Raw genomic sequence first — 13648 nt, 5'->3', positions numbered from 1 at the left:
TATTTAACAACAATCCAAGCCATTAGAATAAATTGATTCGAATAAATTCAAGTACATACAGTTGAACCTATACAACTTTGGAGAGTTCAAAGTGTGCTTTACATAATACGTTGTTACAGAACAGCAGCCGTTCTCACCTTGGATCTCTCCTCACCCCACCCCGGACATTCTATTTTCGTTTCGACCACACCATGTGTATTTTGTTTTATATAAACTTAAAGATATAACCATTTACGTGATTTATTATGGTGTTGTGTTTTACTGTTATACAATTAATAATCAAAATTTCTTTAAATTGTGGTTGTTTCACTTTATTTAAAACGCTGCCAGCGGCCGCAGCGACGTCGATGTTGTAGGGAGTTGTTGCTAAGTTGGGTAGACAATCGCTGTGTTCATTTTCTCCTCATGCTCTCTCAGCCAGCCGCACGCTGTTTTTGTTGTTGTTGCTGTGGGGGGGATGGTGGTTGTGATAGCATCAACAGCTTACAATTTGTCGAGGTACTGGGAAAGATCGGGAAGACCCTCCTTGAGACCCTTGCGCTTGCGGGTATCCTGGACAATCTGGTAGGGTTTGCTGGCTGGCTCGCACGGGTCACCGGGCAGCACCTGCCAATGGTCGAACACGCACTGGGGGAAGGCCTGTCCTCCGGTGTTGGAGCGCAGATCGGCGGTGAAGCCAAACGACTCGTTGACGGGCAGGAAAGCCTTGACAACGAACATGGGGGTGCCGACCACCTGGTTCTCCTCGAACACATGGCCACGACGTCTGTTCAGCACACCGTAGATGCCGCCGACGGCGACCTCTGGGCACTGAATCTCGCACAGATACACGGGCTCCATCAGACGGGGACCGGCAGTGATGGCAGCGGCATACAGGCAACGACGGGTGGTTGGAATGATCTGGCCACCACCGCGATGGATGGCGTCAGCGTGCAGGGTCACATCGTAGATGTTGAAGCGGACACCGCGCATGTTCTCGTCAGCCATGATACCCTCCTTCGAGGCCCACTGGAAGCCAGCGACCACGGAATCCTTGATTTCATTGAGGTACTGCACGGACTTGGTGCAATCCAGAACGAAGTTGGGGCCAGTGCCGTCGGGACCGAAGCACCAGATCTTACGGGCCTCAGTGATATCGTAGTCGTACTTCTCGGCCAGATAACGGGCACGAGCCTTGAAGTCGTCCTTGGAGCTCACTTCACCGTTGTCAATGTCCTCGGGCAGACCGTCGGGCATGGGCAGGGCCTTCATCAGCAGACGGTTGTGCTTGTTGGGCGACTTGGACAGACACATCTGGTCGGACTCGTCATTGACAGTCTCGCGGTAAGACACAACGGGGTCGGACTTCTTCAGGGGGATGCAAGCGTGATCCTCCTCCAGATCCTTAAGGCAAATCTCCAAATGCAGCTCACCGGCACCGGCAATGATGTGCTCGCCAGACTCCTCAATGATGCACTGCACCATAGGATCGGACTTGGCCAGACGCTTCAGACCCTCCACCAGTTTGGGCAGATCAGCGGGGTTCTTGGGCTCAACAGCCACACGCACGACAGGCGACACGGAGAACTTCATGACCTGTGCGAGAGAAAAATCAAAAGGGATTAGCAAGACGTTCAATCAGCGCGTCTGTGTGTGTGTGGGTGTACCTTCATGTTGTGGGCATCCTTGAAGGTGGTGATGGTACCGGTCTTGACCAGGTACTGATCGACACCGACCAGACCGCAGATGTTGCCAGAGGGCACATCCTCGATGGCCTCAACATAACGACCCATCATCAGGATGGTGCGCTGGATGGCCTTCTCGTACAGATCCTCCTTCTTGCCGGGGGTGTAGTTGGGGCCCATGATGCGGCACTTCTGGCCGGTGGCGACCCTTCCGGAGAACACACGTCCGAAGGCGTAGAAACGTCCCTTATCGGTGGTCGGCACCATCTTGGAGATGTACATCATGAGTGGACCATCGGGATCGCAGTTCTTCACGGCAACGGCGGCCTCATCGTCGAGGGGACCCTCGTACAGCATCTCCATACGGTACTTCTGGGCCACCACGGGCGAGGGCAAGTGGATGGCAATCATCTGAAGCAGAGCCTCACCGGCAGGCAGCCAGGTGCGCATCACAGTCTTCAGCAGAACCTTGCCGTCCTTGTCCTTATCCTCGTGCTTCAGGGTCACACCGATCTTCTCGAGCAGCGTGCCGATCTCCTCCTTCTTGTAGTTCATGATGGCATCGAACACCTTGTAGATGGGGTCCAGGATGTACATGCAGAAGGAGCGCTTGTTGTCGACCTCCTTTTGCTTCTGCCATTTCTTGGTCTTGGCGTTGAAGAAGTTCTCGCCCCACAGACTGTCGAATAGAAATTGTTTTCGATTAGCAAGATTGAATCAAACTTTTCTCTCAGCCACACAATATGCGGATTTGGGTGAGGTATGAATGTGGGGTCGCTGCCTTAGCATGCCTCGTTCGGACATTGAGAAAGCGGTCCCGAGTCAGCGTTTCAACAGCTTCCCAAGTAATTTGCTCTACTTCTATTTTTGTAGCACTTGTAGCGCCCTCAGCACGCGCGACTCTAAAGAAGAGAACCCCTTACGGAGCCACTTCCAAGATGCCGCACGCTCAGCGTCACACGTTTTGTGCTAGAAGCGGTTTAAAATGTATGTAGAATGGATGACTCACCGGTTCATTAGCTTGACAACATCGATCTTGAACTTCTCGGAGTACATCTCGGAGAACTGCTTGAGGGTGAAGGCCCAGCCGTGGAGACCGGAACCGAAACCGACGGAACCCTTGGAGGGGTCCACGCGAACCTCACCCATTGGGCCACCATCGTCGTTGTAGGTGGCAATGATGACGTTCACGTTCTCAACGATACGCTGGAAGGTCTGGTAGAGCTCCTCAGCATCCAGCTGCAGCTCCAGGAGAGCACGGTCCATCTTGTTCATGAACAGAATGGGCTTGATACGCTCGGCGATGGCCTGACGGAGCACAGTCTCGGTCTGCACGCACACACCGGAGACGCAATCGACGACGACCAAGGCACCATCGGTGACACGGAGAGCGGCAGTGACCTCAGAGGAGAAATCAACGTGACCGGGTGAATCGATCAGGTTGATCAAGAAACCCTTGCACTCCTTCTCACGCTGATCGGGCTGGGTGATGAAGACCAGATCCTTCTCCTCAACCTCGAAGTACATGGAGATGGCACTGCAAATATATCAAATGGTTAGGTTAGTCTGCAAAAACTGATGGCTTTGCTCTGTCCACGCTTACGTCGACTTGATGGTGATGCAACGCTCCTGCTCATCCTTGCGGGTGTCGGTGAAACGGGTCTCACCGGCCTTGGCACCAGCAATGATACCAGCCTTGGACACGAGCGAATCGGTCAAGGTGGATTTACCATGATCAACGTGGGCAATCACGGACATGTTGCGGATATTACGCTTCTTGTCCATGAGGCCACGGATTTCGTCGACGGTGAAGTTGACCTAAAAACAGACATTTGTGTGTTGGAAAAGGGGGGAGAGAGAGAGACAGAGAGGTGAGGGTGAGAGGAGTTTCGACTGCATATGTATTTATTAACAAGGAAGAACGGTGTGAGATGCTCTGGTACGCGTCACAACGTTTATACCCGGTACTCAGTTAGATGCGTATGTTGCAACCTTAATTTTTTTCGAATTATACATTTTAAATTTTGTCTACATCTGCCATCTGTTCGATATTACCATTTTCTACGGAACTGCGTTTTTGGTTTCCTCGTATCTTTAAAATGTGGATGTGGCAGATTTTCGCCTTTTGTGGGGGCAGAAGAGGGCGTGGCTTAATTTTGAAACAAAATTGATTCAATATGACATCACATGGCAATGAGAGACAAGGCTACATTGACTCGTCTATTGATGCTGCTCAAGAATATATCTACTTTATAGGGTCGGAAAAGTTTTCTTCTGTCTGTTGTATTATTCGACCACAAATACAATAAACCCCATAACTCGTCGAGTACCGGGTATAAAAATGGCGTCCGCAGTAGAGCAAAAACTTAAAACACACACACATGCATGCAGAATCCGCAATCATGTCATGGACTTTGAGGTTAGATAAGAACAGAAACCACTTGCGTCGACTATTTACAGAAATCACATCACTCACACATAGCTACGTGCATATCTATAGGGCATGCATTGACTATATATTTAGCAGAGGTATTTCATTCTTCTGTGCAAAGATATTTCACAACTTTCACACACTCACACATATGCATTCTCTATTTCGTTTGATTTTTCAATAGCAAACTGCATACGTCATTCCTTGCTGTCCACTTGCGCTATTTCTTTGTCTTGCATTTCACCAGACACTCACTCACACACACACACACACACATGCACATAGCCATAGGACCAGGTAGCTGGTTGTCACGTCTGCACTTTTCTAAGGCCATTTTCCGCACTTTCCCCGCCGTCACATCAAAAATATCCCCTGACAACATGCATACACATTATCTAGCGCCATTCTCCGCATTCGTTATCCATTATTTCCACCTACCATTTTGGATGTTTTGAGATTTTCTCGTGGACAACTTTAAAAACACTACACGCCTCAAACGGCGTATCGACAGGAAAGAACGGTTCGTAGTGTGACCGGTGTGGAGTAGAGGTGGATAACTATCGATGGCACTATCGGTACTATCGATGGTTGGACATTATCGACCTAGCTCACTATCGATGTTTACTTTACTTCCTCTAAATCATGAAGAAACTATAAAGGAGGTCAGGTCTCGTCGGCTTTGTAGAGGGAAACTGGAAATGCAAAAAAATTAGAGCCGACAACTTTGATTAAGCCCATATCAGCAGGAAAGAAACCAGGACGGTCGTTTGTCTATACATTTGAGTATTATAAATCATATAAATATGTGTAAATTTATGGAAACCCATGAAACGATACCCTTTGCATATTCCGCAGTTTGAAAATATGACAGAGAAATTGCATTTGTCTGGGAATAACATCTGCAGTCTTCTTTGATTGGTGGAGCAGCAAGGCCGTGCCATGGAAAAACGGCGCCTCCAAGCACCCTTCCTATTCAAAATTAGATAGCTTTGAGTACAAATCGCCGCCTTCGCCCCTCTACGGCACGACCCTGTGGGGCAGTACTTGGTCCCCAAAGGAAAACTTAAAACATTTTGTTAACAGCCCAGCCCGGTCTGTGTCTTGGCAACATGAAGGAACTGGCGTTCAAATAAGTTAAACAAATGAAAAATGCGGCACTTTTTGTTGAGACTTTACTCACTCTTTGCTAGGTACCTTCGCGGAAAATAAAACATATCTATACTTGTGGAGCTCGGCCTCCAATTTTGGATGATATTCGTGTGGAAATTATTGGAATTATAGCAGCCAGCTTTTGAGCAGATTAGTAAAACTCCTACCTCCTTTCATCCAAAATTTTAATTTTTAGGATTTATTTCGTAAAAAAAAGCAAAAAAAACCTTTAAACCTTGCAACGAGCGAAATATATGGGTACTGGGCTTTAATCTATATATTCAGGTGAAAAACTAGACTTGGCCGGCGGATAAAATAATACTGTCTGTAAAGGCTAATGTAAAAATTAAATATATTTTTCTCCTTTAATTTTTGAATGGGGCAAATAAACATTTAAAGCGCATACAAATTGCGGGAGGGGGGTCTTGCTTAAGTTCTCTAATGCGTAAATGCTGTCCTTAAGAACACATATTTGGTTGCTTCGACATGCTAAAGATCTGTTAGGTGTATAGAGCCCTATCGACTAAGATGCCGTGTTCAATGAGAAAACTTTCGACGTCGGACGCAAAAAAGTCGTCGCTCAGATCATCGGTTAGGCGCACAAAGTTGCCAACTACCGCCTGGGCTTTGTAGACCAGCAGGGCCGGGAGTCCTTTTGTGCGGAAGTCCCTGCTCATGCCGGCCACAGAGCTACATATTTTAGCAAACTTAATGGACGGATAATCGCTGGCCAAGGTTTCAAGGCACTTGTTAAGCGTACTGCAGGCCGACAGGCTTTTCTCATAGATGTGTATGATGATTGTCGTATGCTTGCTCTCCTGCTCCACGCAGGCCAGAAACTCCCCGTGGCTGCTCAGCTGGTGCACCGTTCCAAACTGTTGATTGTGTCCCGTTTGACGAAGCATTTCGGCCATGCGCTGCTTCTGGTACTGCTGCAAGAAGTCTTCGCTCATCAGCTCCGACAGTTCGTCGTCCAATTCCTCCTGACGCTTGCGCTCCTCATCTTCAGCGGTCGTGGTCGTAGTCATGCTCAATTTTTTGGCCAGGGCCAGGCGTTGACGTTCTGTTTCATCGCGCCGTTCAGCTTCCAGTTGCTTGAAACGCTGCCAGTCCTTGACAACGCCCTTGGGTCCTGTATTGGTGGATTCCTGCTGACGAAAGCCTCCCGCAGGCGCTGCATTCGGATCCGTGTTAATAGTCAGTCCTCCGGCGGCTCCTTTACTGCCAGCGCCTTTCTCATCATCACCATCGTCATTGTCTTCGCCCTCGCTGCTACTGCAATAGTACTCCAGCTTCTCTCCCAATAGTTTATCCTCCAAAGTAGCCATGCGTTGATTTTTTTTGTTGATTTTAATTGAATTATAAATGCAATGCTAAACCGATATACCGATAAACCTGGAGTGAGTGAACAAACTTAACCCACTTAGCCCCCCTCTATTTAAACAGGTGAAAACATGGAGGCCAGCCGCGTAAACTAATCCTATTTGTGAATTCTCATTGCAGATGTATCCTTTCATTTGATTCATAATTTTCGACGGAATTTTGAAAATACCCCAGGTTGACAATGGGTTAACGCTGTTGGTGGTTGATCGGAAATCATATTTCTCGACTTTGATGTTCTGTTTGAAATTACTAGATTGATGGGAATATCATCATTTAACACGTTATTGGATCAGATGGACAAACCAATTCTCGACAAGATTGGCAACAACAAATTACAGAATAAAGTTTACACAAAAACGTCAACACAAAATGTTGCTCTGGTTGGTATCAAAATAGCCTCCCAAGCTGGAGGCCTTTTTGGGAGCGTTGCAGAAGGTTCGTCTTCTGCTTTAGTTTCTCATTATCTTCATTGATTTGGGACAGTTGCTGGGTCGAATCATTGATCAGTTCATCTAACTTTTGCTCTGTAGCCTTCGCTACAGGATGAGAGTTTTGAGCTCCTTTCAAACAGATGAATGGCCTGATTTTTTTTTTAAAGTTATATCGTAAAAGTTTACCTTTTTATTAGGAATTGAATACCTGAAATGTATCTTCGAAATAGGTAGCCAAAATTCGATTAAAATGCCTTGCAATGCCAATACTTTTTATTTCGAACAAAAATTATATTTAAACAACAAACATTTCACTGATTAACTGCTTGGCCAATTAGGCAAATCGGTTTGGGCCCTAGCGCCACTCTTTAGTGGTTTTGCCAGATTCATATGTCTCCTACTGAATTGTTCCTTCACCATTTCTCTGTCAGTTCTTGTCATTTCGAGAAATTGCACTACTCGAATCTGGCCATTTTCCAGAACTGGCACGAGGCGTGTACGTAGCCCCGCCACGAGTTGTCCTTGAGGTTGTGCTTGAATTTGTCCTTGAAAGAAGATTGTCAGAGCAGAAATGAGCAGGAATAAACGCAGCTTCATTGTTCAACTGGTTGTGAGTACAGATCTGTGGAAAAAGCGCTTTATATTTTGTACTCCTCGCGGGTTGGGTTACAGCTCTTGGTCTTCCGCCTAACAAGGTTGATTGTTCAGTTTCAGCGGTCATGATCCAGCCAGTCCCAAAAACGCAAAGGTTGACTACCTCAACTGGAATATTTTAGCACTCTCACGCAGCACCATAACCAGTTGACACCTCTTAATAATTTCACCCTTGCAGGCTGCATTATAATTATTAAATAAATGTTTTAAGCTACGCCTTGGTCATCTAAAGAGAATCCAAGATCTTCAAGTTACGATGTATTTAAATACTTTTCTTTAAAGACTAATTCATATAAACTTCCTTGGTCTTGTTTTGTATTTGTTTAAAAATACAAAAAGCTGATCAATTGAAGTCTTAAAACCTTGTTATGCTAATTAATTTATGTTCGTTGTGCTGGTGAGAACAACAGCAGCAATATATGTACTACTTATTTTCCATTGTGGACATCGCCATGGCCGTGACTGGTACAGCTGATTCTCGCTGGCTTAATTGGAGCTGGAGCGTATATGCTACTAGAAAGGCTAGTGTAATACCTAGTTCCGAAAACGTCCTCTAACGGCTCTATCTGGAAACTTTGTCTGGTAAGTCGATTTTCCGTTCAGGTTTCGCCGTTGTGAACTTTCTTCTGTGTCTTCTCCTCCCATACATTTTTCAGCAGGAGAACCACAAACTGTTCCTACTCTGCCATCCATTTGGTCACCGCCATCAAGATGTAGGACCCACCTCTCAGAGTGTTGACATCCGTGATCTTAGCGACGATGATAGCAGTCTCAGTGGCGTCGCATCCGGCGTAGTCAGCTATGTCCACGCTGCGCAAGCTGGGCAATGGCCAGGAGCACATTGACGATTATGATTATTTTATTTTGATTAATGGTAAAGGCAGCGATCTAGACGCTGACGTCGCTCATTCGCACAAACTCAGACACAAGTAGTTACCCGAAGCAGCTCTGGAAAACATTACGATTGACAAGTGTCTGATTCTAGTACCGTCGAACCACGATTAGTTCGTTTGACAATGTCCAAGTGACAAAATCAAAATATGTATATTCTGTTAGGTCAACTCTTGCTGATCGAAAAGATAAGAATGCTTCTAAATACCCTTTGCTATCAGTATAAAAAATGTCAATTTCAAAAATAGTACGGATGTTTATATTAAAGTATTCACGGTTCAAGAATGAATTATTTTTCATTCAATTCATTTTTCTCAAAGTTTATTCGGGTTCAATAAGTGGAAATTGTAGCAACATTAAAGTTATGAATATCACAAAAGTGCACATTAGTTCTGGACAAAGTTGAATCCATTTGAATTGACAATATGCAATTTTTATAAATATGTTATAACTTATAAATACGGAAGTTATATGAATAATAGCACTACTCGACAAAATCAAACTTTTTTTTTGTCAAGAAACCAAGCAGACTTTTATTGATAGATGACAATGAATTACAGAATAAAATAATTATAATTGGGTGGTGTAGTCAGTAGGGTATGAAATCCTCGGCCACTACCTAATTTCTTAGTCTTGGTCTTTGAATATACATACGTAAATATGTTTGTACATATTTAAATGTGTACAAGCCGCTTATCAGCGCTTACGAAATTGTTTCAAATATAGACACCAAATGTGTTTTTGAAGCAACGGGAACGTTTTTACAGGACTGCGCGAAAAGTGAAGTACAGTTTAAAAATAGTCAGTATGGTATTACGCTTTTTTATTTTATTGAATTTGTGAAAATGCCAGTGTTCCTTATAAAAAAAACACGTTAATATAGTCCGTATGGTACTTAATGCTTCATTTGACTACATACAGTGCCGTAATTGTCACATTGCCACTGAATTATATTTGCTGATAAGATTTTGAACGAACAAATAATTGTATTCGATACTTTATTTTGAATTTTTTAAAGAAAAAAAGTTGTTCAATTAGGCCACACATATAAAAAATATAAATAACTGACTAACTGCAACGAGGAGGAACGTTGTGCGGCACTTGCACACTTGATACACTTGTAGCAGTGTGATATCACAGCAGTCTGGATGCAAGTTTGGTTGCTGTGGCTTTTATAGTCTCTGATTTCCGGGCGCTCTTCAAGACTGACGGACAGGCAAACTTGGCTGTATCGACTCGGCTATTGATGATTTACATAGTACAATATTACAGGGTACACAATGTTTACCTTATTTAGTTCAAAGGATTTTGTATTCTTCCATGAATTTTACGTTAGAATTGTGAGTTTCATAAACGCAAAATAGCTGATTTCAAAATTTTCAAATTGATTTGTAATTATTACGTGTTTACATAATTAATTGTTTATAATTTTTTTAATCAACCAAAAACTGCTGTGCACTATGCAAATTAGTCGAACGTGGCTTATAGAAAACTAGCAGTAACTCAACTAGCATAAGAACAAATTGTATTAAGGGAGCACATATTAAGATATGACGATAAGCGCGAGAGGACTCAATGCAGGTGTGTTCGTATAGTGACTATAGGGAGGAGGAACGTTGTGAGATGCGCTGGAACGCATCACAACTTTTATACACAATGTGATAAACTTGATGTCTGCCTGGTTGCCTACATTTATTAAATTATTCATAACATTATGTTAGGGACCTTTTAAAACAACACATTTTTTAATTTCTTTTCAGAGAATATACAACAAAAACTCCAGTGGACTGCGATTTGTTTGAAAATAGATCTGAAGGCTGGTAGCAAAGAATGTTTGTGGATTTTATTGCTGGCCTCCTGGGAGGTAAATTTTTCATTTTAAATTTAATTCTATAGCTCAGGACTTTTAAGCGGAGAACTAATTGTTCAATTTTTGTTCTTTTTTCTACAAAGGTGCTGCTGGAGTTCTTGTTGGCCACCCATTAGATACTGTAAAAGTGCATTTGCAAACTGATGACCCAAAAAATCCGAAATATAAAGGAACATTTCACTGCCTAAAGACAATAGTACGAAAAGATAAAATCCGAGGTTTATACAGAGGAATAAGTAGCCCAATGTCGGGAATTGGATTAGTTAACTCGATCGTTTTCGGAGTATATGGAAATGTTCAGCGCTTGTCCGATGAACCCAATTCACTGCGTTCACACTTTTATGCTGGGTCTATTGCTGGTCTAGCCCAAAGTTTCGTATGTGCACCGATGGAGTTGGCAAAAACAAGACTTCAGTTATCGACACAGATTGACAGTGGAATAAAATTCACTGGGCCCATCCACTGCCTTAGATTTATAATAAAAACAGAAGGAATACGTGGAGCGTTTAAGGGCTTAACAGCCACAATTTTCAGAGATATTCCAGGTAATTTTGTGCACCCGTTTAATCGCAGTTTATCTCCGAATAAATATTGACGGGATATTTGTTTATTTTTTCATGTAATCTTAGGATTTTCCAGCTACTTTGTATCCTATGAGTTTATAATGCGGCAAAAGGAGATTCCCAATGTCCCGTACACTCTTATGGCCGGAGGCTGTGCCGGAATAGCGTCATGGCTAGCCTGCTATCCCATCGATGTAGTAAAAACGCAAATGCAAGCAGATGCCCTAGGAAAAAATGCTAAATACACTGGATTCATGGACTGTGCAAAAAAGGGCTTTGAAAGAGAGGGTACCATGTTTTTCTTTCGAGGATTGAACTCTACTCTGATAAGGGCATTTCCAATGAACGCTGCTTGCTTCTTTGTGGTCTCCTGGATAATGGATCTGTTCAACAAAAGTGGAATGGATATGGTAACGAATTCTGATAACCCGCAATATCTTGTAAGTTTAGAAAATACTACCCAGGATCATCTGGGCAATACGTCCTCAAAAATTGAAGAGCTAGTAAGGAGCATTATAACGGACAACTCTCTTTTAGTACAGTTAATTTCCACGCAACAGGACATAGCTCCGACCTACTTTACAAACAATATTTATAACGACTCTGATGATTTGCAACCGAAATGAAATCCAAATAAAAATCCTTCCTAATATACAATGTATGTAGCTCTCTAGTTTAAGTATAGCTTGAACCTTTTATTAAATATGTAATTCCGCTTAAAGAGCTACAATTTCTGTCAGACTCCAATTGCATCACACTGAAACATGTGAATATACGTACTCCAAATTGTTGCTACGGAACGGAGGAAAAAGTGCTTAAAACTGGAAGCGAGATGGGAGCAGAGCAGAGCAGATTTGTGAACGTTTTGTTTTGGACATGTTGTTTGAAATTGAAAACCGTAGCAAGACTGACTAGCAAATTATGGACCGGCAAGAATCCCAAGTAGTTGGTTTGTTGCTAGCTTTTTACTTGCGGCGTGTTTTTATTTTGGTTGAAACCTACTATAACAAAAGTTAACATTATGTTACAGACTTAATTTAAAAGAACATAAGTAGCTCGACTTAATTTGGATAGAGTATATCATAGTGACCAGGTCTATATATTAGGTAAATCGTCGGCTCCGTTCCTTCGGGGAAATCGTGGGCTTTCACAATACAACCTTCTCCTCTGTCCAGGTATTCCACACGTACACCAGCACCAAGAGCTGCACATAGTGCAATTATATGGATATGATCAGATTCCTTGAACATAGGTTCAACTTCTTGATGACGAAACTCTTCAATGGTGAAATCGCCTTCAATAAAATTTTGATAAAACTCTGCCTCTTCCTGGAGTTTTCCGGATGTTATTAAACGTAAATAAACAACCACGTAATCGGAATAACCCTGCTCATTGAATATTTTGTGCAGTTCGCTTTGAACTTTATTGTAACCCCCTGGGTTATCTGGACTAACGCGTCTGATAACTTCCATGAACTGAAAAGCATAAAAAAACATTTATTTTTTTTATTATTTAGTTACAACTTTATATATAACTTACTGTCTCGTGAAAGTCTTCCAATGTGAAACTAGGAAATCCAAGTTCAACCAGCTTATCTTTAGAATCTTCTGCCAACTTTTGGAATTCTTTATATGCACTGTTATTTGATATTAAGTACTCCATATAAGAGTATGCAAAAGCTCGAAAAAAGCAGTTTCCATCAGGGCGGGTGCGTCTGATAAACTTATACTTTTTTGCTAAATCTTGAATTTTTGCAGTGAAAACGTCATCGCCATTATATTCGGCCCAGAGGCACGTTAATGGTAATTGTTCACCGACCAAGGGGGTGGAATCACTTATCTGTATTTAAACAAAGTTAGTTTTTAAAAGTTTGTATTCTCCACAATGTACCTACTTCTTTTTCAATATCGCGTTGTTGTTGTATGATTAACTCATCACGATTGCCGTCATTTTGTTTAAAGGAATCCATTTTTATTAAATTAATTGAATGGTTGTTATTTAATGTACATATCAAATATCAAAGCGGTCAGAAACTAAATTTCATAGAGATTTGTGAGTTTCCATTTATAAGCCGCATCAAATATTACACACACATAAGAACATAGACTTACACGCACACAATGTGACCAGGGCTCCCAGAGATAGAATTTCGATTTAATTCTGAAAGTGTACGATGAGTCAAGCTAGCGTTATCTGAGCGTCGACTGTGGAACGGTGGAAACTGGTACATATATAGATTTATCCGCTACATACTGCCGAGCAGCGCATTTGTATGTGTTTAGTCAACCTCTTACCGTCATAAAATATTATATTTTATGTTTTAACTTAATTTAAAAATTACTTTTATCACAGAAATACTGTTAGCAACAGCGATGGTATTGTTCAAGGATGCTTCAGGGGAATACAAACTTGGTACAGCGTTGCTAGATTCTCAGATAAAGTTTGTAACCGAAAGCTTAGCACAAAAACTTCGGCTTCGTCGGGAAAGCCACCACATCGGATTTCTTATTATCGGAGAGTCCCTTACTGACCTAAAGTCTCGTACGACGACTTCTAATAAGTTACTTACATCTGTCTATCAGCTCACTCTCCAGTTTGGAATAATCTCCCAC

General features: G+C 42.7%; 5 protein-coding genes across 5 annotated transcripts; 1 reads left to right on the top strand and 4 right to left on the bottom strand.

The window, feature by feature from the left end:
- Positions 1-222: 222 nt before the first annotated feature.
- Positions 223-4664, bottom strand: LOC117900091 (elongation factor 2). The gene is made up of 5 exons (XM_034810302.1): positions 4534-4664; positions 3268-3482; positions 2674-3201; positions 1647-2343; positions 223-1575 (listed from the first exon to the last, which is right to left on the bottom strand). Exons 1-5 carry the CDS (start codon positions 4534-4536, stop codon positions 484-486), a joined length of 2535 nt encoding a protein of 844 aa, XP_034666193.1. The 5' UTR covers positions 4537-4664; the 3' UTR covers positions 223-483.
- A 778-nt stretch (positions 4665-5442) lies between these two features.
- LOC117901790 (phosducin-like protein) lies at positions 5443-6645 on the bottom strand. Its single transcript, XM_034812700.1, has one exon. It carries the CDS (start codon positions 6570-6572, stop codon positions 5745-5747), a length of 828 nt encoding a protein of 275 aa, XP_034668591.1. The 5' UTR covers positions 6573-6645; the 3' UTR covers positions 5443-5744.
- A 657-nt stretch (positions 6646-7302) lies between these two features.
- LOC117901113 lies at positions 7303-7681 on the bottom strand. Its single transcript, XM_034811747.1, has one exon. The coding sequence runs from the start codon at positions 7653-7655 to the stop codon at positions 7377-7379; it is 279 nt and encodes a 92-aa protein (XP_034667638.1). The 5' UTR covers positions 7656-7681; the 3' UTR covers positions 7303-7376.
- Positions 7682-10047: 2366 nt separating this feature from the next.
- On the top strand, positions 10048-12079 carry LOC117901111 (mitochondrial basic amino acids transporter). The gene is made up of 5 exons (XM_034811744.1): positions 10048-10184; positions 10364-10467; positions 10557-11018; positions 11103-11694; positions 11759-12079. The coding sequence occupies exons 2-4, from the start codon at positions 10434-10436 to the stop codon at positions 11660-11662; spliced, it is 1056 nt and encodes a 351-aa protein (XP_034667635.1). The 5' UTR covers positions 10048-10184; positions 10364-10433; the 3' UTR covers positions 11663-11694; positions 11759-12079.
- LOC117901112 (ubiquitin thioesterase otubain-like) lies at positions 11995-13128 on the bottom strand. Its single transcript, XM_034811745.1, has 3 exons — positions 12931-13128; positions 12576-12875; positions 11995-12511 (listed from the first exon to the last, which is right to left on the bottom strand). Exons 1-3 carry the CDS (start codon positions 13003-13005, stop codon positions 12098-12100), a joined length of 789 nt encoding a protein of 262 aa, XP_034667636.1. The 5' UTR covers positions 13006-13128; the 3' UTR covers positions 11995-12097.
- Positions 13129-13648: the final 520 nt, after the last annotated feature.

The sequence above is a fragment of the Drosophila subobscura genome, chromosome U (assembly GCF_008121235.1).
Source record: "Drosophila subobscura isolate 14011-0131.10 chromosome U, UCBerk_Dsub_1.0, whole genome shotgun sequence".
Lineage (NCBI taxonomy): Eukaryota > Metazoa > Arthropoda > Insecta > Diptera > Drosophilidae > Drosophila > Drosophila subobscura.
The sequence above is the reverse complement of the archived record's forward strand: the minus strand, read 5'-3'. Positions and strand labels throughout refer to the sequence as shown.